At 42.1% G+C, this 26,816-nt stretch overlaps 1 protein-coding gene across 1 annotated transcript in view; it reads left to right on the forward strand.

The window, feature by feature from the left end:
* LOC138656667 (bifunctional heparan sulfate N-deacetylase/N-sulfotransferase 4-like) overlaps window positions 1–26,816 on the forward strand; it is a 1,389,166-nt gene that overhangs the window by 453,817 nt on the left and 908,533 nt on the right. The window contains exon 3 of the mRNA XM_069743763.1: window positions 910–997. Within this exon, the coding sequence (XP_069599864.1) occupies window positions 910–997 (88 nt within the window). The remainder of the gene's footprint in view (window positions 1–909; window positions 998–26,816) is intronic.

Genomic DNA, 26,816 nt, shown 5'->3' on the forward strand with positions numbered 1-26,816 from the left:
AAAATGTAATCCAGCAATAATGGTTCACAAACTTTTCATTCTACATTAGACCATCCACAGTGTGCCTATTGTCCAATTGAAAAGACATCAGATTGTGCTTTAAGCCCTGGATCAGCTAGGAAGTGCTGAACATGGTGTGAACCATTGGGTCAAACTGACAGTGTTACATAATAGTGCTGTGGTCATCTATATACTGTCACAGTGTGGATGCATCTGTGTAATAGCTGTACAGAAATATAAGCCTCGCTGATGCATTTAGGTTCGATTGTAGTGGAATGAATAGAAGTGAAAGTAAGAGTCGGAATCTTAGATATTTTTGAGATGTAAGTGACATGAGCAACCAAGTACTTGGATTTACGGAGTGATTTAAAAATTTTGAGTCAAATATAACCGCAAATCAGTGAGCATGCTAGTACCACACATAGAAAAAGGACAGTATTGAGTTTAGGTACTGTAGGTTAGTAAAGGGAGGAAACAGTAGTCTAGCTTTGGAAAGGTTCAGATCAGGCAACAACAAAAAAAAATCACTGGGGTTTTGTAGTAATGTGGGAGTCATTTCAGGAGAAGATTTGTATAATTCCTTGTTGCCAGCATAGAGATGGTGCTGAATACCAAATCTGCTGATGATTTGTCAAATACAGGAGGAATTGATGATCCATGCTGTAAAATATTGCCTAATGATGTTGTCCTGAGAAGCATGATATTGGATCCAAAGTCATCTCACAATACACATATAAACTCTAATCTCAGAATTGGGCATTTTTTCAAATCTGTTTTTCATTTAAAATAATAGTTTATATTGGGTTTTTTTTCAATTTTTTTGTCATAGATTTTTGACAATGCAAAGCAAAACTTACATTTTTGAACAGTTTTATATATTATCTTTCTTTATTCTTTTATGTATTTTAGGCGCTACTCGACACGCAAAAATTACTCCGCACTCAGGTTGCAAATTTCACCTTCAATCTTGGATTTTCAGGGAAGTTTTTTCACACAGGTGAGTGCCTTTGCAAACTAACAACCAAATGTAAGATTTATACATATAGTTCTTATTATACATACATACACACATATATATATATATATATATATATATATATATACAGTACAGACCAAAGGTTTGGATACACCTTCTCATTTAAAGATTTTTCTGTATTTTCATGACGATGAAAATTGTACATTCACACTGAAGGCATCAAAACTATGAATTAACACATGTGGAAATATATACTTAACAAAAAGTGTGAAACAACTGAAATATGTCTTATATTCTAAGTTCTTCAAAGTAGCCACCTTTTGCTTTGATGACTGCTTTGCAAACTCTTGGTATTCTCTAATGTAATGTTAAAAATAGTAAAAAAACAAAAAAACCTGCTATTCTCACCCTCCGTAGTCCACCGAGCCGCACGCACCTGTTGCCATCTTACGTTCCCCGCATTATGCACTCCTTAACCGCTGCTATTAACCCTGTGTGTCCCCAACTTTTTACTATTGATGCTTTCTATGTGACATCAATAGTAAAAAAAAGTTAGGTTAAAAATAATAAAAAAACAAAAACCTGCTATTCTCACCCTCCTACGTGGGCTGTGTTAGATACCTCTTGGCTGCTATATACTACATAGGCAGTGTTATATACTATGTGGGCTGTGTGATATACTCTGTGGGCTGTGCTATATACTGCATGGGCTGTGCTATATATTACGTGGCCACTGTTGTATACTGCATGGGCAGTGTTATATACTACGTGGCAGCTATATACTGCATGGGCAGTGTTATATACTACGTGGCAGCTATATACTGCATGGGCTGTGCTATATATTACATGGCCAGTGTTATATACTGCGTGGCCTGTGTTATATACTACATTGCCTGTGTTATATACTGCATGGCTGCTATATATTTCGTGGGCTGTGTTATATAGTACGTGGCTGTGTTATATACTGCGTGGCCACTGTTATATATTGCATGGCCTGTATTAACGCATTGGGTATTCTACAATATGTATGTATATAGCAGCCACATAGTATATAGCACAGACCACTGTTATGATCCGGTGACCTTGGAGCTGCATGAGAACTTTCACTGGAGAAAGTGGCCACTGTACTGACCGCAAACCTGAACTTAACACCGCAACTAGAAGTAGCCGTGGAGTGTACCTAACACATCTAGACACCTCGTCACAGCCGGAGGACTAAATACCCCTAAAGATGGAAATCGGAATACTGTCTTGCCTCAGAATAAATCCCCAAAGGATAGACAGCCCCCCACAAATATTGGCGGTGAGTCGGAGAGGAAAAAACATACACAGGCAGAAAAAACAGGATTTAGCACAGGAGGCCACTCTAGCTAGATAGGACAGGATAGGACAGAGTTATGTGCGGTCAGTATTAAAACCCTTCAAAAAATCCACAGCATAATATACAAAAAACTTCCTACATCTAACTAAGATGTAGGAGCGTATATCTGCAACTCCAGTGAAACTAACCAGACTGAGAAAACACAGACGCAGTCTAATCTGGACAAAAGAAAAACAAACGAACAGTACTGAAAATGAGCACACTGCATGTGTGCCACAGGAAAAGAAACAGACACTTATCTTTGCTGAACTGGCAGATAAGCAGGAGAGGCCAGGCAGAGATCCAACACTTCCAGAGAAACATTGACAACTGGCAAGGGCTAAAGGATCCTGCACACCTAAATATCCCAGTCAGAATTGTAATTATCCAATACACCTGGCCAGGACTGCGAGTCAGAGACAACTGCATTCCCACCAACAACCACTGGAGGGAACCCAAGAGCAGAATTCACAACAGACCACATAGTATTTGTCTGCTATATACTACATGGCTCCTATATACTACGTGGCCTGTGCTATATACAATGTGGCTGCTATATACATACATAAATACATATTCTAGAATACCCGATGTGTTAGAATCGGGCCACCATGTAGTATATATATATATTAGGGCTAAAAGTGTTAGCACTAGGGATGAGCGAGCACTAAAATGCTCGAATGCGTGTTACTCGAACCAAACAATTCCTAAAGCTCAGATGCTTGTTTCGAGTGACAAATGTAATGGGTGTCAATGGAAAATCCAAGTTTGTTTCTTGCAGACCCAACAAGCCGGTCTAGGGGGCAGTAAAAATTTTAAAATGAATGGAAAAAGTGCTGAATGGAAGAGAGATCAGCTTAGGGAAGACCCTTGGAAGCGTCTGTGACTCCACGATCGCTGCTGAGAACAATGGAATCACACGTTTTCTCCACTTTAAGGGCTGACAACATTCAAAATCAAGAGAAATTGGATTTTAAATGAAAAAAAAAATGATAAGGAGGGTCATCCATACCCTCTTGAAGGCATCAACTGGTGTGCCTCATAAAAAAATTAAGGAAGTGTAGTTGTGTTTCCACACTCAAAAGGGCACAGCACAGAGTGAAAAGCAAGAAAAAAATTATAAGGAGGGCCATTCATACATGTTTAAAAGCACCAACTGGAGAGCCTCAAAAAAATAAGGAAGTACACTTGTGGTACTTGTAAACTCATAAAGGTTCTGAACACAGTGCAAAGTCAGAAACAAATTCGGGAGGGTCATCCATACACCCTCGAATGCACCAACTAGAGGTCCTCATTAGTGTTGAGCGATGCCTTCTTGATATCGGGAAATATTGGAACGGATGGGATCGGACCGATACCCCAAAAATATCGGATATTGTCGATTCCGATACCGGAAACCAATGTAAGTCAATGGGACACAAATATCGGAATGAAAATGACCCTTTCTTTCCCTGTAGGTTAAAAAATATCTGCGGTTTTGCTGTGAGAAACGCTGCAGATCAGGAGGGGGGAAGAGTGCATGGGCGGAGTGTGGGCAGTGTGTGGGCAGAGACTGCGTGTGTGCAGGGAAGAAGTGCGTGTCTGTGTGCTGCGATCGCGAGGGTCTGTGATGATCACGGGGCTGCTGGGGGTCTGCAGCGGGCTGTCGGGGTTCTGAGCCGGGCTGTGAGGGGGTCTGTGCTGGGCTGTGTGGGGTTTGTGCCTGGCTGTCAAGGGTCTGCGGTTGGCTTTGGGGGGTCTGTGCCGGGCTGTCTGGAGTCTGTGCTGGGCTGATGGGGGTCTGTGCTGGGCTGTGGGGGGCTCTGCAGCGGGCTGTGGGGGTCTGTGCCGGGCTGTCGGGGGTCTGTGCCGGGCTGTCGGGGGTCTGCAGCGGGCTGTGGTGAGTCTGTGCCGAGCTGTGGGGGGTCCTTGGGGGGGTGTGCGCGTGCAGGCATCGTCCGATGGAACTACAAGTCCCATCGGGCTATGCCTGCTACAGTGACAGTGATTGACACATTAGCCAATGATGGGACAGTAGTAGTGCCATCATCTGGCTAATGTGTTGAATGTAAAAAAAAACACGAACATACAACGTTCTGTTCTATACAACATACAACATATAACATATGACAGTACATACAACATACAACATATGACAGAACATACAACATATGACATTACATACAACATACAAAATATGACAGTACATACAACATACACCATATGACCGTACATACAACATATGACAGTGCATACAACATACAACATATAACAGAACATACAACATATGACATAACATACAACATATAACATATGACAGTACATGCAACATACAACATATGACAGAACATACAACATATGACAGTACATACAACATACAACATATGACAGAACATACCACAATTTACAGAGCATACAACATATGACAGTACATACAACATATAACATATGACAGTACATACAGCATGCAACATATGAAAGTACATACAATATACAATATATGACAGAACATACAACATATGACAATACATACCACATACAACATATGACAGAACATATAACATACAAACTATGACAGTACATACAACATACAACATATGACAGTACATACAACATACAAAATATGACAGAACATACAACATACATACTACATACATATAGTCATACAATACATACATAACATACAGTACATATAACATAGATTACATACTCACCATCACTTGTCACTTTGTTCCCCAAAGCCAGTGTCACCTGTAAAAAATATAAAAATATCAAATAAACAATATACTCCCTGATCCGCAGAAATCCACGAGTGTCCCATGACGATCTCCCGTGGAGAGCAGCAGCATCAGGTGATGCAACCGCTCTCTAGGGGCTCCAGGAATACAATGAGGGGAGGAAGGTATCCTTCAGGACTGTATACCTCCACCACTGTAAAAAAATAGTTCCTAGACTCACTTTTGGCATTGCTGTGTGAGAAAGTTCCCACGCAGCAAATGTCATAAAGTGAGACAAGTGAACTACAGTAAACTCTTAGTGATGCACTGCAGGAGCCATTGTCTCCTGTCAGTGTGTCACTGGAGGTCCTATAGAGCAGTGACATCACCAGATGTCACTGTTCTATAGGGGAGATCGTCATGGGACACTCCTTATTTATTGGACTGCATTGGACAGGCAGTATACGGTTTATTATTTTACGTTTTTTGCAGGTGCTGAAGTATGGTAAGTATGGTTAAATTAAGAATAAGAAAATACTGGCTGTGTCTTTATTTTGTTTTTAACTCTTTCACTATTCTAGGATTAAGAATGGATAGGCGTCTTATTGACGCCTCTCCATTATTAACCCAGCTTAATATCACCTTACAATAGCAAGGTGACATTAACCCCTTATTACCCCATATCCCACCGCTACTCGGGAGTGGGAAGAGAGGTGCTAAGTGGGAAGAGAGGGGCTAAGTGCCAGAATTGGTGCATCTTACTGATGCGCCATTTCTGGGGCAGCTGTGGACTGGTATTTGTAGCCGAGGGGCCAATGTCCATGGTATTACCCCCTTCCCAGGGTACAAATATTGGCCCTCGGCTATCGGCTTTCCCCCTCTGGCACAGAAAATTGTGCGGAAGCCCACGCCATTTTTCTTCCCGATTTTTCTTTGTGTTCATTAATCAACATCTGCCTATCTATGGATATATCTATCTATAGATATATCTATAGATACATAGATGTTTCTATCCATATGTCTATCTGGCTAATTTCACACATCAGGTTTTTGCCGTCAGGCACAATCCGGCGAGTTTTGAAAAAAAGATCCATTTTTTTCTGCTGGATCCGTTTTTTCTCATAGAGTTGTATTAGCGTTGGATTGCACCTGATGGCCACGTTTCATCCGTTTTTTGCTGGATCCGTCAAAAAAAGCTTTTTCTACTGAAAGGAAAACACATACAGAGGAGCGGTTTTTCTGTTCGGCGAAAAAACGCACAGCGACGGATCCGGCAAAAAACGTGTGAAACTGAGATGTGAAATGATGAATCTGGCCTCCAAATTCATTTTTTCATGCATGTTTCCATTCAAATCATGCACATTTTCCATTTATTTATTTATTTATTTCCAAAAGCCACACCAAAAACTGCATCACAACTGCACCAAAACTGCATCAAAAACATATCAAAAACTGCACTAAAACTGCATCAAAACTGCATCAAAAACCGCACCAAAAATGCTTCAAAACTGCACCAAAAACCGCATCAAAAACTGCATCAAAAACTACAACAAAACTGCATAAAAACTGCTTCAAAACTGTTTCAAAAACTGCATCAAAACTGCATCAAAAACCACACAAAAAACTGCATAAAAACTGCATCAAAAACTGCATTTAAAAATGGCTTCAAAACTGCTTCAAACAATGCATCATAACTGCTCCAAAAACTGCATCAAAAACTGCACCAAAAACCGCTTCAAAACTGCATCAAAACTGCACCAAAACCTGCATCAAAACAGCACCAAAAACTGCATCAAAACTGCATAGAAAGCACCAAAAATGCATCAAAATTGCACCAAAAACCGCATCAAAAACTGCAGCAAAACTGCATAAAAACTGCTTCAAAAAACTGCTTCAAAAACTGCATCATAACTGTACCAAAAACTGCCTCAAAACTGCATCAAAAACCGCATCAAATACTGTATCAACACAGCACAAAAAACTGCACCAAAAACTGCGTCAAAACGGCATTGAGGCTATGTGCACACGTTGCGGATTAGGCTTAGGAATTTCTGGTGCGGATTCTGCCTCTCCTGGCAGAAAACGCTCGTGTGGATTTGTCGCGGTTTCGCAGCATTTTTTGTGCATTTTTGCTGCGGTTTTCTTGCAGATTTGCTGCGTTTTTTACCCTTGCAGTTTTCTATAATGGAATGGGTACAAAAATGCTGCAGATTCATAAAAAAGAAGTGACATGCTACTTCCTTTAAACCGCATCGTTTCCACAGTGGATTTTCCGCAAAGTGTGCACAGCATTTTTTTCTCATTAATTTACATTGTACTGTAAATTTTAAAAAAATGCTGCGGATCTGCAGAGAATCCCCCAACGTGTGCACATACCCAAAAACTGCTTCAAAACTGTTTCAAAAACTGCATCATAACTGCACCAAAAACTGCATCAAAAATCACACCAAAAAATGCATCAAAACTGTGCCAAAAATCGCATAAAAAACCGCACCAAAAACTGCATTAAAAACAACACCAAAACTGCATAAAAACTGCTTCAAAAACTGCATCATAACTGCACCAAAAATTGCATCAAAACTGCATAAAAAAACGCATCAAAACTGCATCAAAACCGCACCAAACACTGCACCAAAAACTGCATCAAAAACTGCACCAGAAACTGCATCAAAAACTGCACCAAAAACTGCATCAAAACTGCACCAAATTGGCACCAAAAACCACCAAAAACTGCTTCAAAACTGCATCAAAACTGTACCAAAAACTGCATCAATAACTGCTTCAAAAACTGCATCATAACTGCAACAAAAATTGCATCAAAACTCCATCATAAACCACACCAAAAACTGCATAATAACTGCATCAAAAACCGCTTTAAGGCCATGTTCACACTATGCGGTTTTTACCGTGGAACCGCCGCGATTTTGCCGCTGCGGGTTCACAGCAGTTTTCCATGCAGGGTACAGTACAATGTTACTCTATGGAAAACAAAAAACGCTGTGCCCACATTGCAGAAAATCCCAGAAAAAACTGCGCGGAATTGCTGCAGAAAAAAAGGAGCATGTCACTTCTTTGTGCAGAACTGCAGCGGTTCTGCACCCATAGACCTCCATTGTAAGGGTCAAACCCGCAGTAAAACCCGCAGATGCAAAAATATCTGCGAGTTTTCTGCGGTTTTGGGTGTAGAAACCGCTGCAGCCGGAAGTGCGGGGAAGCGGGCGGAAGTGCGTGGGCGGAAGTGCGTGGGTGGAGTGTGGCTGTCACCATGGAGATGTGTATGTATATGTGTGTGTGCGTCTGTCTCTGTGTGTGTGCGTCTGTCTGTGTGTGTGTCTGTGTGTGTGTTGATAGTGCCACCTAATTGTGCTAAGTCGCCGTATGGGACTTCTACTCCCATCCGGTATTAGGATGGGAGAGTTGTCCCTGTGTCCGGCGACTTAGCACAATAGTAAGTAACACAAAACACCTACACATACAATTCACGTAACATATATGACACACAGTACATATAACATAGAGCATATACTCACCAACAGCACATACTGGTACGCGAAGCCCTCGGTCCCCTAGGAAAAAATCCCCCCAAAAAAACCAAATCCATACTCCCTCTCCGCAGAATCCAATACAGAGTGTCCCACGCCGATCGCCTGCTCTCTGGCGATACACTGCCAGGAGCGAAGCTCCTGGCAGTGTATCGCATACTGTTCCGGAGTTCAATGGCGCCGGCTTCTCGGTTTACGGCAGTACAGCTGCGTGTGAACTTTCCCAAGGAAGCACTGCCGTACAGCGAGAGTACCGGGGTCAATGAACGCCGGTAAACTCGCTCGCGCATGCGCAGTAACACACCGACAAGAGCCGGAGCTCCTGTCAGTGTGTTGCTGCAGCCGTAGAGAGCAGACACATCTCCGGATGTGTCTGTTCTCCATGGCAGATCGTCGTGGGACCCTCGTTATGGGATTTCTGCGGACAGGGCCAGGGAGTATGAATTTGGTTTGTTTTTTTCTTTCTTTTGCAGGTCGAGGGTCTTCAGGATGGATTGAGCGTATAATAAAGGCTTTGTCAAAAAGTGTGTGTCATTATTTCATTAAGATATTTTTTCCTAGTGTCTGTGTTTTTTTAACCCTTTAATAGGATTAATAATGGATAGGCGTCTTATTGACGCCTCTCCATTATTAACCGGGCTTAATGCCACCTTACAATAGCAAGGTGCCATTAACCCCTCATTACCATCCATCTGCAGAGAAAACTGTATTAAAAACCACATTAAAAACCGCACTAAAAACCGCATCAAAAAACGCACCAAAACGCACCAAAAACCGCACCTGCGTTTCCTGCCAAGAGCTGCGGTTTTTAGTGCAGAAAAATCCGCAGGGAAATCTGTAATGTGTAAACATGGCCTAAAACTACTTCAAAAATGCATCATAACTGCATCAAAAACTGCACCAAAACTGCATAAAAAACCGCACCAAAAACTGCATCAAAACTGCACCAAAACTGCATCAAAAACCCACAAAACGGCACCAAAAACGGCATTAAAACCTGCATCAAAAACTGGTGCAGTTTTGATGCAGTTTGTGGTGTGATTTTTGATGCGGTTTTTGATGCAGCTTTTGTTGCAGTTTTTATGCAGTTTTTGGTGCAGTTATGATGCAGTTTTTGATGCAGTTTTGGTGCAGTTTTGATGCAATTTTTTGTCCGCTTTTTGTGCAGCTTCAGTGCAGTTTTTGGTGCGGTGTTTGATGCAGTTTTGATGCAGTTTTTGGTACAGTTATGATGCAGTTTATTTTGCAGTTTTGGTGCAGTTTTTGATGCGGTTTTGGTGCAGTTTTGATGCAGATTTTGGTGCAGTTATGATGCAGCTTTTAATGCAGGTTTTGGTGCAGTTTTTGGTGTGGTCTTTGATGCAGTTTTAGTGCAGTTTTGATGCAGTTTTTGGTGCAGTTGTTATGCAGATTTTGGTGCGGTTTTGGTACAGTTTTTGAAGCAGTTATGATGCAGTTTTTGAAGCAGTTTTGAAGCCGTTTTTATGCAGTTTTTGATTCAGGTTTTGATGCAGGTTTTAATGCAACTATTAGTGCATTTTTGATGCGTTTTTGATGCAGTTTTGGTGCAGTCTTTTGTGCCTTTTTAAAGCATTTTTTATGCAGTTTTTGGTGCAGTATTTGATGCATTTTTGATGCAGTTTTGGTGCAGTTTTGATGCATTTTTAATGCAGTTTTGATGCAGTTTTTGTTGCGGTTTTTGCACGGTTTTGATGCAGTTTTTGGAAATAAATAAATAAACGGAAAATGTGCATGATTTGAATGAAAACATGCATGAAAAAATGGATTCAGAGGCCGGATTCATCATTTTACATCTCAGTTTCATACGTTTTTTGCCAGATCTGTCGTTGTGCATTTTTTCGACAGACAGAAAAAACGTTCCTCTGAATGTGTTTTCCGTCTGGCGGAAACAGCTTTTTTGACGGATCCGGCAAAAAACAGATGAAATATGTGGCCATCAGGCGCAATCCAGCACTAATATCTATAGATAGATATGTCCATAGATAGGCCGATGTTGATTAATGAACACAAAGAAAAAAACGGAAAAAAATGGCGTGGGCTTCCGAGCAATTTTCTGCGCTAGAGGGGGAAAGCCGATGGTCGGGGCCAATATTTGTACCCTGGGAAGGGGGTAATACCCATGGCCCCTCCCAGGCTATGAATATCAGCCCGCAGCTGTCTGCGTATCCATTACTGGCTATTAAAAAAGGGGAACCCCCAAAAATGATGTGGGATCGACCTATATTTTATAGCCAGAAAGGCTACGCAGACAGCTGCGGGCTGATTTTAATAGGCTAGAGAGGGGCCATGGATATTGCCCCCCCCGGCTATAAATACCAGTCTGCTGCTGCCCCAGAAATGCGCCAATTCTGGCACTTAGCCCCTCTCCCACTCCCGATTAGCGGTGGGATATGGGGTAATAAGGGGTTAATGTCACCTTCCTATTGTAAGGTGATATTAAGCCTGGTTAATAATGGATAGGCATCAATAAAACACCTATCCATTATTAATCCTAGAGTAGTGAAAGAGTTAAAACCAAAATAAAGTGACAGCCAGAAAAAAATATTTTGTTATTCTTAATTTAACCATACTTACCATACTTCAGCACCTGCAAAAAACGTAAAATAATAAACCGTATGCTCCCTGTCCGACGCAGTCTAATTAATTTCTGTGGATCAGGGAGTATATTGTTTGTTTGCTATTTTAATATTTTTCACAAGTGACATTAGCTTCGCGGATCAAAGTGACAAGTGATGGTGAGTATGTACTCTATGTTATATGTACTGTATGTCTGTATGTATGTATTGTATGTAATGTATGAATGCATTGTATATAGTATGTATCTAGTATTTATGTATGTAGTATGTACAGTATGTAGTATGTTGTATGTAGTATGTATGTAGTATGTATGTTGTATGTATGTAGTATGTATGTAGTATGTTGTATGTATGTTGTATGTATGTAGTATGTATGTTGTATGTATGTAGTATGTATGTAGTATGCATGTTGTATGTATGCAGTATGTATGTAGTATGTTGTATGTTGTATATATCTAGTATGTAGTATGTATATATGTAGTATGCATGCAGTATGTTGTATGTATGTATGTACAGTGGGGCAAAAAAGTATTTAGTCAGTCAGCAATAGTGCAAGTTCCACCACTTAAAAAGATGAGAGGCGTCTGTAATTTACATCATAGGTAGACCTCAACTATGGGAGACAAACTGAGAAAAAAAAATCCAGAAAATCACATTGTCTGTTTTTTTAACATTTTATTTGCATATTATGGTGGAAAATAAGTATTTGGTCAGAAACAAAATTTCATCTCAATACTTTGTAATATATCCTTTGTTGGCAATGACAGAGGTCAAACGTTTTCTGTAAGTCTTCACAAGGTTGCCACACACTGTTGTTGGTATGTTGGCCCATTCCTCCATGCAGATCTCCTCTAGAGCAGTGATGTTTTTGGCTTTTCGCTTGGCAACACGGACTTTCAACTCCCTCCAAAGGTTTTCTATAGGGTTGAGATCTGGAGACTGGCTAGGCCACTCCAGGACCTTGAAATGCTTCTTACGAAGCCACTCCTTCGTTGCCCTGGCGGTGTGCTTTGGATCATTGTCATGTTGAAAGACCCAGCCACGTTTCATCTTCAATGCCCTTGCTGATGGAAGGAGGTTTGCACTCAAAATCTCACGATACATGGCCCCATACATTCTTTCATGTACCCGGATCAGTCGTCCTGGCCCCTTTGCAGAGAAACAGCCCCAAAGCATGATGTTTCCACCACCATGCTTTACAGTAGGTATGGTGTTTGATGGATGCAAGTCAGTATTCTTTTTCCTCCAAACACGACAAGTTGTGTTTCTACCAAACAGTTCCAGTTTGGTTTCATCAGACCATAGGACATTCTCCCAAAACTCCTCTGGATCATCCAAATGCTCTCTAGCAAACTTCAGACGGGCCCGGACATGTACTGGCTTAAGCAGTGGGACACGTCTGGCACTGCAGGATCTAAGTCCATGGTGGCGTAGTGTGTTACTTATGGTAGGCCTTGTTACATTGGTCCCAGCTCTCTGCAGTTCATTCACTAGGTCCCCCCGCGTGGTTCTGGAATTTTTGCTCACTGTTCTTGTGATCATTCTGACCCCACGGGGTGGGATTTTGAGTGGAGCCCCAGATCGAGGGAGATTATCAGTGGTCTTGTATGTCTTCCATTTTCTAATTATTGCTCCCACTGTTGATTTCTTCATTCCAAGCTGGTTGGCTATTGCAGATTCAGTCTTCCCAGCCTGGTGCAGGGCTACAATTTTGTTTCTGGTGTCCTTTGACAGCTCTTTGGTCTTCACCATAGTGGAGTTTGGAGTCAGACTGTTTGAGGGTGTGCACAGGTGTCTTTTTATACTGATAACAAGTTTAAACAGGTGCCATTACTATAGGTAATGAGTGGAGGACAGAGGAGACTCTTAAAGAAGAAGTTACAGGTCTGTGAGAGCCAGAAATCTTGATTGTTTGTTTCTGACCAAATACTTATTTTCCACCATAATATGCAAATAAATTGTTAAAAAAAACAGACAATGTGATTTTCTGGATTTTTTTTTCTCAGTTTGTCTCCCATAGTTGAGGTCTACCTATGATGTAAATTACAGACGCCTCTCATCTTTTTAAGTGGTGGAACTTGCACTATTGCTGACTGACTAAATACTTTTTTGCCCCACTGTATGTATGTATGTAGCATGTATGTATGTAGTATGTATGTTGTATGTATGTAGTATGTTGTATGTACAGTACAGACCAAAAGTTTGCACACACCTTCTAATTTAAAGATTTTTCAGTATTTTGATGACAATGAAAATTGTACACTCGCACTGAAGGTATCAAAACTATGAATTAACACATGTGGAATTATATACTTAACAAAAAAGTGTGAAACAACTGAAATTATGTCTTATATTCTAGGTTCTTCAAAGTAGCCACCTTTTGCTTTGATGACTGCTTTGAACACTCTTCGCGTTCTCTTGATGAGCTTCAAGAGGTAGTCACCGGGAATGGTTTTCATTTCATAGAGTTGTTGCCAAAACAAAGTATTGACACCCCTGCAATTCTGTCTGATAATATTCAGTTTCTTCCTGAAAATGATTGTAATCACAAATTCTTTGGTATTATTATCTTCATTTAGTTTGTCTTAAATGAAAAAACACAAAAGAGAATGAAGCAAAAAGCAAAATATTGATAATTTCACACCAAACTCCAAAAATGGGCCAGACAAAAGTATTGGCACTCTCAGCCTAATACTTGGTTGCACAACCTTTAGTAAAAATAACTGCGACCAACCGCTTCCGGTAACCATCAATGAGTTTCTTACAATGCTCTGCTGGAATTTTAGACCATTCTTCTTTGGAAAACTGCTCCAGGTCCCTGATGTTTGAAGGGTGCCTTCTCCAAACTGCCATTTTTAGATCTCTCCACATGTGTTCTATGGATTTCAGGTCTGGACTCATTGCTGGCCACCTTAGAAGTCTCCAGTGCTTTCTCTCAAACCATTTTCTAGTGCTTTTTGAAGTGTGTTTTGGGTCATTGTCCTGCTGGAAGACCCATGACCTCTGAGGGAGACCCAGCTTTCTCACACTGGGTCCTACATTATGCTGCAAAATTTGTTGGTAGTCTTCAAACTTCATAATGTCATGCACACGGTCAAGCAGTCCAGTGCCAGAGGCAGCAAAGCAAGCCCAAAAATCAGGGAACCTCCACCATGTTTGACTGTAGGGACCGTGTTCTTTTCTTTGAATGCCTCTTTTTTCTTCTGTAAACTATATGTTGATGCCTTTGCCCAAAAAGCTCTACTTTTGTCTCATCTGACCAGAGAACAATCTTCCAAAACGTTTTAGGCTTTTTCGGGTAAGTTTTGGCAAACTCCAGCCTGGCTTTTTTATGTCTCGGGGTAAGAATTGGGGTCTTCCTGGGTCTCCTACCATACAGTCCCTTTTCATTCAGATGCCGACGGATAGTACGGGTTGACACTGTTGTACCCTCGGACTGCAGGGCAACTTGAACTTGTTTGGTTGTTAGTCGAGTTTCTTTATCCAACATCTTGTGTTGAAATTTCTTGTCAATTTTTCTTTTCCATCCACATCTAGGGAGGTTAGGCACAGTGCCATGGGCTTTAATCTTCTTGATGACACTGCGCACGGTAGACACAGGAACATTCAGGTCTTTGGAGATGGACTTGTAACCTTGAGATTGCTCATGCTTCCTCACAATTTGGTTTCTCAAGTCCTCAGTTCTTTGGTCTTCTTTCTTTTCTCCATGCTCAATGTGGTACACACAAGGACACAGGACAGAGGTTGAGTCAACTTTAATCCATGTCAACTGGCTGCAAGTGTAATTTAGTTATTGCCAACACCTGTTAGGTGCCACCGGTACGTTACAGGTGCTGTTAATTACACAAATTAGAGAAGCATCACATGATTTTTCCAACAGTGCCAATAATTTTGTCCACCCTTTTTATGTTTGGTGTGGAATTATATCCAATTTGACTTTAGGACAATTTTTTTTGTGTTTTTTTTATTTAAGACAAACTAAATGAAGATAATAATAACAAAGAATTTATGTTTCCAATCATTTTCAGGAAGAAACTGAGTATTATCTGACAGAATTGCAGGGGTGTCATTACTTTTGGCCACAACTATAGGTGTGCACTGTTAGGTTTAATAAGTGGGATTTCTTGCCTTATAAATGGTGTTGGGACCATCAGTTTTGTTGTGCAGAAGTCTGGTGGATACACAGCTGATAGTCCTACTGAATAGATTGTTAGAATTTGTATTATGGCAAGAAAAAAGCAGCTAAGTAAAGAAAAATGAGTGGCCATCATTACTTTAAGAAATGAAGGTCAGTCAGTCTGAAAAATTGGGGAAGCTTTGAAAGTGTCCCCAAGTGCAGTGGCAAAAACCATCAAGCGCTACAAAGAAACTGTCTCACCGCCCAAGGAAACGAAGACCAAGAGTCACCTCTGCCTCTGAGAATAAGTTTATCCGAGTCACCAGCTTCAGAAATCGCAGGTTAACAGAAGCTCAGATTAGAGAGAAGTGTCAATGCCACACAGAATTCTAGCAGCAGACACATCTCTACAACAACTGTTAAGAGGAAACTTTGTGCAGCAGGCCTTCATGGTAAAATAGCTGCTAGAAAACCACTGCTAAGGACAGACAACAAGCAGAAGAGACTTGTTTGGTCTAAAGAACACAAGGAATGGACATTAGACCAGTAGAAATCTGTGCTTTCGTCTGATGAATAAAAATTTGAGATCTTTGGTTCCAACCACCGTGTCTTTGTGCGATGCGGAAAAGGTGAACGGATCGACTCTACATGCCTGGTTCCCACCGTGAAGCATGAAGGAGGAGGTGTGATGGTGTGGGGGTGCTTTGCTGGTGACACTGTTGGGGATTTATTCAAAATTGAAGGCATACTGAACCAGCATGGCTACCACAGCATCTTGCAGCCGCATGCTATTCCATCCAGTTTGCGTTTAGTTGGAACATCTTTTATTTTTCAACAGCACAATGACCCAAAACACACCTCCAGGCTGTGTAAGGGCTATTTGACCAAGAAGGAGAGTGATGGGGTGCTACACCAGATGACCTGGCCTCAAAAGTCACCAGACCTGAACCCAATCATGATGGTTTGGGGTAAGCTGGACCGCAGAGTGAAGGCAAAAGGGCCAACAAGTGTAAGCATCTCTGGGAACGCCTTCAAGAAAGACCATTCTCGGTGACTACCTCATGAAGCTCATCAAGAGAATGCCAAGATTGTGCAAAGCAGTCATCAAATTAAAAGGTGGCTACTTTGAAGAACCTAGAATATAAGACATAGTTTCAGTTGTTTCACACTATTTTGTTAAGTATATAATTCTTCATGTGTTAATTCATAGTTTTTATGCCTTCAGTGTGAATGTACAATTTTCATAGTCATGAAAATACAGAAAAATCTTTAAATGAGATGGTGTGTCCAAACTTTTGATCTGCTCTGTATGTGGTATGTTGTATGTATGTTGTATGTGTGTAGTATGTTGTATGTATGTTGCATATATGTAGTATGTATGTATGTAGTAAATATGTAGTATGCTGTATGTATGTAGTATATAGTATGTTGTATGTATGTTTGTATGTAGTATGTATGTAGTAGGTTGTATGTAATATGTATGGCTGTGGGTTTTTTTTACATTCAACACATTAGCCGGATGATGGGACTACTACTGTCTCATCATTGGCTAATGTGTCAATCACTGTCATTGTAGCAGGCATAGCCCGATGGGACTTGTAGTCCCATCGGACGATGCCTGCACACACACACAAAGACCCCCGAGAGGCCAGCACAGACCCCCGGCAGCCCGCACAGACCCCTGGCAGGCCTGCACAAACCACTGACAGGCCCGCACAGACCCCCGGCAGCCTGCACATACCCCCGGCAGGCCCGGACACACCCCCGACGGTCCCGCACAGACCCCGCCCGCGCACACAGACACACAGTCTCCACCCAGGCACCGCCCACACTCCATTATAGTGCATCATGACATCATTTCAGCAGCTAATCACAGCCATGCCAATAGTTAACATGGCTAACATGCCTTTCAGGATGTGCCCACACTTCTTAGGATCCTCAGTGGCTGAATAAAATCAAACTGGCTCATTGCATTATGGGAACTTCTGATTCGGTATTCAATATTCTAAAAGTATCGGAACTCAGTATCAGAACTCCAATACAGCGAATATTGGTCGATACCCAATATTTCAATATCGGATTGCTCAACACTAGTCCTCATTCAAATATTGAAGATTAAAAACAGTTTATGTGCTGGTGTCATCTGGTGGTATGGAAAATCTGGGCTAATCCAGGCTTTGTTCATTTTTAACAGAGTGAGCCTGAAAGCATTTTCTGTTGACAAGCGAAAGCACCTGCCTGTTTTGACCCCCATTAAAAATCTGCTCAGACAAGATACTAGTGGCAGGGCAGCACAACACCTTCAAGGAGTAGAGGGACAGCTCATGCCAGTTGTCCAGCTTTGACATTCAATAGTTGAAAGTCACAGATGAATTAGGGAGTAAGCTGGTTTTGTTATAAGCTGATATTGCTTGACCATCTTTAAAAATGTTCCCCTCCTTGTCAAAAATACCCAGTCATAAGGGTCTAGATGCTGGGAGGGTGTCATGAAATTGTCCCCAGCCTTTGACAGTGTACTCTGCCTCTGCTGCACCTGTTCTGTGTCTCACTAACCTTTTCTCCTTGGTTCGGCAAGGCAGTTTGTCCCTTCTGCTAGTGTTGTCTGATGGGAATTTTTTTAACATATTTTCCATATAAGCCTTCTGGTATAGTACCATTTTAGCAGACCTCTCCATCTCAGGAATGAGAGATGCAAAGTTCTCTTTGTAGCATGGATCTAACAGGGTAGACAACCAGTACTCTTTCTTGGCCAAAATGAATATAATGGGAGGGCCAAGGGAAAGGCAATGGTACATAAGATCGGCCATATGTGTCAAAGTCCCTACAGCCAACACTTCTATGTTTCCACCATGATGACAACTCTACATCTCCTCCTCCCTCTTTTCTCATTCCCATCTTCAGCCCATCCACGTAGGATAGATGGGAAAATGTTTGTGTGGGTACTAGCCTCTGTTGTGCCAACAACCAGCTCCTGTTCCTCCTCCTCTGCCTCATACAGCATGGGAAACTCCAGCTTTTATGCTGTGTATGTTCCGCTATATTCGGCAAATCGATGATCAAATCAGCAAATGTTGCAAATTCGACAATTGTGAGCTGAACGGAACATTGCAATATTTGCTCGTATTTAGAAAGATTTATATTTGCACTGAAAGACTGGAGTGTCTAACAGTATAGGGTAATAAATCAAAAAGATGAATCTATAAATCTAGAACCAGAGGCATTGAGGAGTCATAAGGGCCTTGAACAAAGTATACATATTAAGTGTTCAATTACCTTTGCATGATGAAATCACATCTTGAGGATGGTGATCCGCATAAAAGGTCCTTTTGATAGGTAAATTAAACGTAGTTCAATGTTCCAGAAGGTATTGCTTGTTCACCGAAGGAATTCCGGAATAAAGTAGGAACAAAATTATTTCAAAACGATGGGGGCGCCATTCCGGCCGGTGACAGACACCCTTTTAGAATGTGCCAAGCTGCCACATGCAGGCAGTATGGCAATGCATCCGGATTAAAGCCAGCAAGGTGCAGAGCAACCGCAGGACCTTGCATGACGTCACAGTCACAAATTCTACACGTTCCTTCCTCAGGGTTTATTCGCTTGTGTCTAGCTATAACCGGCCTTAAAAAGGTTATTATCGGTCACAAGTTTCGGCTGATGAGAGTACTACTCTCATCTTTGTACGCCTCAACTTGTTGATAGCAAAGATACCAGGAGTATGATGATGAGAATATTCATCAGCCAGCTCTTGTGCAATAATTAAACATTTTTTTTAAAGGGATCCCTTCTATTTTTGCTAACCTGCGCAGTCAAATCTGACAGCTGTGGGCTGCAGCATTCAGCTGTCAGCGTTATCTTGGCTGGTTATCAAAAAAAGATGATTCCACCCTCTCTTTTTTTAAATAATTTAAATAAATAATATAAAAAAGAGGTGTAGGCCCCCATTTTTTACAACTTACTAAGCTAAAGCAGACAGCTGGGGGCTGGTATTCTCAGACTTCTAAAGGGTCAAGGATTTTGGCCCTCCCCAGCTTAAAGGGACACTGTCACCTGAATTTGGAGGGAACAGTCTTCAGCCATGGAGGCGGGGTTTTTGGGTGTTTGATTCACCCTTTCCTTACCCGCTGGCTGCATGCTGGCTGCAATATTGGATTGAAGTTCATTCTCTGTCCTCCGTAGTACACGCCTGCACAAGGCAATCTTGCCTTCCACAGGTGTGTACTATAGAGGACAGAGAATGAACTTCAATCCAATATTGCAGCCAGCATGCAGCCAGCGGGTAAGGAAAGGGTGAATCAAACACCCAAAAACCCCGCCTCCATGGCTAAATATTGTTCCCTCCAAATTCAGGTGACAGTGTCCCTTTAAAGGCAGTGGTATCACCTGCTAGCACCAAATATAGACAAAGGCATTCGGCCCACAGTCGGGTGCTTAAATGACATGTACCTTATCATGCTGGAGGTGATTAGGCTCTTAGTGGTCAGGACCCTTTTTTGTCTCAGAGCTCTCATTAAAAACTCCCATACTGGGGAACACCTAACTCTTTGACGGTGCTCTATGGAACAGTTGCCCACTTCTCATTCTGGTCACCTCACTACCTCTTACTGCCTGTTTTGGTGCTGCTGATCCCTCCCCTCACCGCTGCTGAACTTGTTCTGCATACCAGCTCCCCAGAATAAGTCAATGACTTCATCATCCACCACCTCGTCTTCCACCGCTGCACCCTGGTCCTCCAGACTTGGTGAATTAACAACAACCTCACTTATTGGCCACTGTGTCTCATCATTATCTACCTCCTTAGATGAAATTTGTCATTCGTCACAATCATCTTTTTGTGACCGTGGCTGCTGTAAGTTTTATGCATCACTAAACATCATATCCTCCTGTCCCTCTTGCCACATGCAGGGTGAGAGGACATGGAGTGTCCTAGTATGGGATCATTGGTCTACTTGGATTTTACATGGTGGGAAGAAGGAGGATCAGGGATAGGATTAGGTGATCCAGACTTTTGGATGGTGAGACTTGACCATGTTGAAGAATGATTAGTGCTCGCAAGCATGCTGGAAACATTATCTGCTATCCAACCGACCACATGTTTTGACTAGTGTGGTTTCAGAAGTATTTTGGGCCTCCCTGCAAAATGGGACAGGAAGCTATGTATCATTGATGGGTGTGTTGCATGTGCTCCAGCAACAGGCACAGTCACACCTCTCCCATGTCCTCGCCATCTGGGTGCACCATTATCAGCACTTCCTTCTTCTAATTCCTAGGTCTCTGAAAATTAAGTTTCCATGATTAATTGAAACTAAGTTTTTTAATAATAAACAAATATGGTCACCTGTAGTAGACGAAGCGGGTTTTAAAAATTTGAAAACACCATAATTTCACACAAAGCAGGTTCAACTGTAAGGATAAAAATAGTTAATTTTTGTAACAAAAAAATTGTGCGCTATAGCAGGCTAAGCAGTTTCTAAAAATTTTAAACCACTGTTATTCTATAGAAAGCACGTTAAACTGTATGGATGACAAATTCAATTTTTGGAACAAAAATTTTTTTGAACTGCAGCAGGCCAAGCGGTTTTTAAAAAATGTAAGTCACCGTAATTTTACACAAAGCACGTTAAACTGAAAGGATGACAATAGTCAATTTTTGGAATAATAAATTCTGGTAACTGTAGTAGGCAAAGTGGTTTTTAAAAATGTTGAACAACTGTAATTTTACACAAAGCATGTTAAACGGAACCTGTCAGGTCCCACGTGCCCCTAGAACAACCAGGAATTGTGTCTACATATATAAACACCCTGCCAAACAGTCCCTGTAGTACATTACACAAATAAACAGATCTTTAGAAAAAGTATTTCTAAAGTCCGTTGCTGATACGTAGTTGAGGACTTTAACTAATCGAAAGGGGCTTTAGTCTCCCCAGACTAGTAGGCCTACTTAGCATGTTATCACATGACATGACTTACAAATGCTGGCATCATCGCTGGCTCTATACTTACCTTGCGCATATGCGTGGCTTCTTCCCCTCTTATCATTGGTCATCTCAAGCTGGGTGTACGTATGCCAGCTTCAGAGAGGGGCACTGCACATGATCTGAAGACTCTGGACAAAATTCTTGTTACCTTTCCAAAAATGTAGGAAAACAACTTTGCTTCAAGCATGTAATGCTCATTCAAACTTACCTGTGGCAAGTAGCAGGTGTAGGCAATTTGAAAATCACACATGAAACCAATTTTACTCAATCTTTGCATTGAGTATCTGCAAGTGTCACAGTAAGCGTAGAGAACAGAAAGAGAAGATTAGTGTGAGAACCAAAATTATTGGAAAATGTCACCAATCTCAAGGTTTCAAGTCCATCTCCAGAAATCTTGACATTCTTTTGTCCAATGTGCCGCAACATAATCAAGAAGTTTACAACCCATGTTGCTGATCTCCCCGGCTGTGGATGACAGAGAAAAATTGATGAAAGATTACAATGCAGGACACTTAGGATGGTGAATAAGCAAACCCAATCAAGTTTGAAAGAAATTCAATCTGTCCTGCAGACTTAAGGTGCATCAGTGTCAGCGCGAAGTATCCATCAACATTTGAATGAAATGAAAGGCTATGACAGGAGTCCCAGGAGGACCCCACTGCTGACACAGATAGACCAAGATAGAGCTTTTTGGTAAAGCATGTCATTCTACTGTTTACCAAGAATGGAATTTAAGCCTACAAAGAAAAGAACACAGTACCTACAGTAAAATTCAGTTGAGGTTCCATGAAGTTTGGGGTTGATTTGTTGCCTTGTTTTCTGTATGCAAGGCTTCATGAAACATGAAGATTACCAAAGAATATGGGGTAGCAATGTAGTACCCAGATCATGGGTCTTCCAGCAAGATATAGAGCCCAAACATAGTTACATAGTTACATAGTTATTAAGGTTGAAGGAAGACTATATGTCCATCTAGTTCAACCCATAGCCTAACCTAACATGCCCTAACATGTTGATCCAGAGGAAGGCAAAAAAATCCCATGTGGCAAAGAGTAAGCTCCACATTTGGGAAAAAAATTCCTTCCCGACTCCACATACGGCAATCAGACTGTTGTGAATTCTGTGGCTGAATTCACTCCTGTGGTCAGAAGTGGTACTGCAGCTTCTGAGCTTCCTCCCTCAGGTGTTCCGGTGAGCTCGTTGGCTGCTTTGTTATTTAACTCCACCTGATTCTGTCTTCCTTGCTCCTTGTCAATGTTCCAGTGTTGGATTTGAGCTTCTGGATCTTTCCTGTGGCCTGCTGCTCTGCTTAGATAAGTGCTTCTTTGCTTTTGTTGCTACTTTTTCTGTCCAGCTTGTTAATTCGTTTTGCTGGAAGCTCTGAGACGCAAAGGGTGTACCGCCGTGCCGTTAGTTCGGCACGGTGGGTCTTTTTTGCCCCCTTTGCTTGGTTTTTTGCTTTAGGGTTTTTTGTAGACTGCAAAGTTCTCTTTGCTATCCTCGCTCTATCTAGAATATCGGGCCTCACTTTGCTGAATCTATTTCATCCCTACGTTTGTCTTTTCATCTTGCTAACTGTCATTATATGTGGGGGGCTGCCTTTTCCTTTGGGGTATTTCTCTGAGGCAAGTCAGGCTTGTTTTTCTATCTTCAGGCTAGTCAGCTCCTCAGGCTGTGCCGAGTTGCATAGGTAGTGTCAGGCGCAATCCACAGCTGCCTTTAGTTGTGTTTAGGATAGGTTCAGGTATTGCGGTCTACAGAGATTCCACGTCTCAGAGCTCGTTCTATTGTTTTTTGGGTTATTGTCAGATCACTGTATTGCTGGCACACTGTGTCACTGGATTGCCTACATAACAGTACAAGGAGCCAACCTAATGATTCTCAATAGAGGGAAAAAAAGAAGTTCTGACATCATTTTTTTTTCTCAGCTCTGTGTTCAGTCTTTTTTTTCCCCTAGACATTTGGGTGTTTCAGGACACAGGTGTGGACATGGATATTCAGGGTCTGTGCTCTTCAATGGATAATCTCGTTACAAATGTACAAAGGATTCAAGATACTATTGATCAGAAATCTATGTTAGAACCAAGAATTCCTATTCCTGATTTGTTTTTTGGTGATAGAACTAAGTTTCTTAATTTCAAAAATTATTGTAAGCTATTTCTGGCCTTGAAACCTCATTCTTCTGGTAATCCTATTCAACAGGTTTTGATTATTATTTCTTTTTTGCGCGGCGACCCTCAGGACTGGGCATTTTCTCTTGCACCAGGAGACCCTGCATTGAGTAATGTCAATGCGTTTTTCCTGGCGCTCGGATTACTTTACGATGAGCCTAATTCAGTGGATCAGGCTGAGAAAAATTTGCTGGCTTTGTGCCAGGGCCAGGATGATATAGAAGTATATTGTCAGAAATTTAGGAAGTGGTCAGTACTCACTCTGTGGAATGAATCTGCGCTGGCAGCTTTGTTCAGAAAGGGTCTCTCTGAGGCTCTAAAAGGATGTCATGGTGGGTTTTCCTATGCTTACTGGTTTGAATGAGTCTATGTCTTTGGCCATTCAGATCGGTCGACGCTTGCGCGAGCGTAAATCTGTGCACCATTTGGCGGTATTGTCTAAGATTAAACCTGAGCCTATGCAGTGCGATAGGACTATGACCAGAGTTGAACGGCAAGAACACAGACGTCTGAATGGTCTGTGTTTCTACTGTGGTGATTCCATTCATGCTATTTCTGATTGTCCTAAGCGCACTAAGCGGTTCGATAGGTCTGCCGTCATTGGTACTCAACAATCCAAATTCCTTCTGTCCATTACCTTGATATGCTCTTTGTCATCGTATTCTGTCATGGCGTTTGTGGATTCAGGCGCTGCCCTGAATCTGATGGATTTGGATTATGCTAAACGTTGTGGGTTTTTCTTGGAGCCTTTGCGGTGTCCTATTCCATTGAGAGGAATTGATGCTACACCTTTGGCCAAGAATAAGCCTCAGTACTGGACCCAGCTGACCATGTGCATGGCTCCTGCACATCAGGAAGTTATTCGCTTTCTGGTGCTACATAATCTGCATGATGTGGTCGTGTTGGGGTTGCCATGGCTGCAAACCCATAATCCAGTATTGGATTGGAACTCTATGTCGGTATCCAGCTGGGGTTGTCAGGGGGTACATGGTGATGTTCCATTTTTGTCTATTTCGTCATCCACTCCTTCTGAGGTCCCAGAGTTCTTGTCTGATTATCAGGATGTATTTGAAGAGCCCATGTCCGATGCCCTACCTCCGCATAGGGATTGTGATTGTGCTATCAATTTGATTCCTGGTAGTAAAATCCCAAAAGGTCGATTATTTAATTTATCCGTGCCTGAACACGCCGCTATGCGCAGGTATGTGAAGGAATCCCTGGAGAAGGGACATATTCGCCCATCGTCATCACCACTGGGAGCAGGGTTCTTTTTGTAGCCAAGAAGGATGGTTCGCTGAGACCGTGTATTGATTACCGCCTTCTTAATAAAATCACTGTTAAATTTCAGTATCCCTTGCCATTGTTATCTGACTTGTTTGCTCGGATTAAGGGGGCTAGTTGGTTCACTAAGATAGATCTTCGTGGTGCGTATAATCTGGTGAGAATCAGGCAAGGAGATGAATGGAAAACTGCATTTAATACGCCCGAGGGTCATTTTGAGTATCTAGTGATGCCGTTCGGACTTGCCAATGCTCCATCTGTGTTTCAGTCTTTTATGCATGACATCTTCCGTGAGTATCTGGATAAATTCCTGATTGTTTACTTGGATGACATTTTGATCTTCTCAGATGATTGGGACTCTCATGTGAAGCAGGTCAGAATGGTTTTCCAGGTCCTGCGTGCTAATTCTTTGTTTGTGAAGGGATCAAAGTGTCTCTTCGGTGTGCAGAAAGTTTCATTTTTGGGGTTCATCTTTTCCCCTTCTACTATCGAGATGGATCCGGTTAAGGTCCAAGCCATCCAGGATTGGACTCAGCCGACATCTCTGAAAAGTCTGCAAAAGTTCCTGGGCTTTGCTAATTTTTATCGTCGCTTCATCTGTAATTTTTCTAGCATTGCCAAACCATTGACCGATTTGACCAAGAAGCGTGCTGATTTGGTTAATTGGTCTTCTGCTGCTGTGGAAGCTTTTCAGGAGTTGAAGCGTCGTTTTTGTTCTGCCCCTGTGTTGTGTCAACCAGATGTTTCTCTTCCGTTCCAGGTCGAGGTTGATGCTTCTGAGATTGGAGCAGGGGCGGTTTTGTCACAGAGAGGTTCTGGTTGCTCAGTGTTGAAACCATGTGCTTTCTTTTCCAGGAAGTTTTCGGCTGCTGAGCGTAATTATGATGTGGGCAACCGAGAGTTGCTGGCCATGAAGTGGGCATTCGAGGAATGGCGTCATTGGCTTGAAGGAGCTAAGCATCGCGTGGTGGTATTGACTGATCATAAGAACCTTACTTATCTCGAGTCTGCCAAGCGCTTGAATCCTAGACAGGCCCGTTGGTCGTTATTTTTTGCCCGCTTCGATTTTGTGATTTCGTACTTTCCGGGCTCTAAAAATGTGAAGGCGGATGCTCTGTCTAGGAGTTTTGTGCCCGACTCTCCGGGTTCATCTGAGCCGGCGAGTATCCTCAAGGAAGGAGTCATTGTGTCTGCCATCTCCCCTGATTTGCGGCGAGTGTTGCAAAAATTTCAGGCGAATAAACCTGATCGTTGTCCGGCGGAGAAACTGTTCGTCCCTGATAGGTGGACTAGTAAAGTTATCTCTGAACTTCATTGTTCGGTGTTGGCTGGTCATCCTGGAATCTTTGGTACCAGAGAGTTAGTGGCTAGATCCTTCTGGTGGCCATCTCTGTCACGGGATGTACGTACTTTTGTGCAGTCCTGTGGGATTTGTGCTAGGGCTAAGCCCTGCTGTTCACGTGCCAGTGGGTTGCTTTTGCCCTTGCCGGTCCCAAAGAGGCCTTGGACACATATTTAGATGGATTTCATTTCTGACCTTCCCGTTTCTCAAAAGATGTCAGTCATTTGGGTGGTCTGTGATCGCTTTTCTAAAATGGTCCATCTGGTGCCCTTGGTTAAATTGCCTTCCTCCTCTGATTTGGTGCCTTTGTTCTTCCAGCATGTGGTTCGTTTGCATGGCATTCCTGAGAATATTGTTTCTGACAGAGGTTCCCAGTTTGTTTCAAGGTTTTGGCGAGCCTTTTGTGGTAGGATGGGCATTGACCTATCTTTTTCCTCGGCTTTCCATCCTCAGACTAATGGCCAGACCGAACGAACCAATCAGACCTTGGAAACATATCTGAGATGTTTTGTTTCTGCAGACCAGGATGATTGGGTGTCCTTTTTGCCGTTGGCTGAGTTCGCCCTTAATAATCGGGCCAGCTCGGCTACCTTGGTCTCTCCATTTTTCTGCAATTCTGGGTTCCATCCTCGTTTCTCTTCAGGACAGGTTGAGTCTTCGGACTGTCCTGGTGTGGATTCTGTGGTGGACAGGTTGCAGCAGATCTGGACTCAGGTAGTGGACAATTTGACCTTGTCCCAGGAGAAGGCTCAACTT

This window comes from Ranitomeya imitator, chromosome 1 (genome assembly GCF_032444005.1).
Source record: "Ranitomeya imitator isolate aRanImi1 chromosome 1, aRanImi1.pri, whole genome shotgun sequence".
NCBI lineage: Eukaryota > Metazoa > Chordata > Amphibia > Anura > Dendrobatidae > Ranitomeya > Ranitomeya imitator.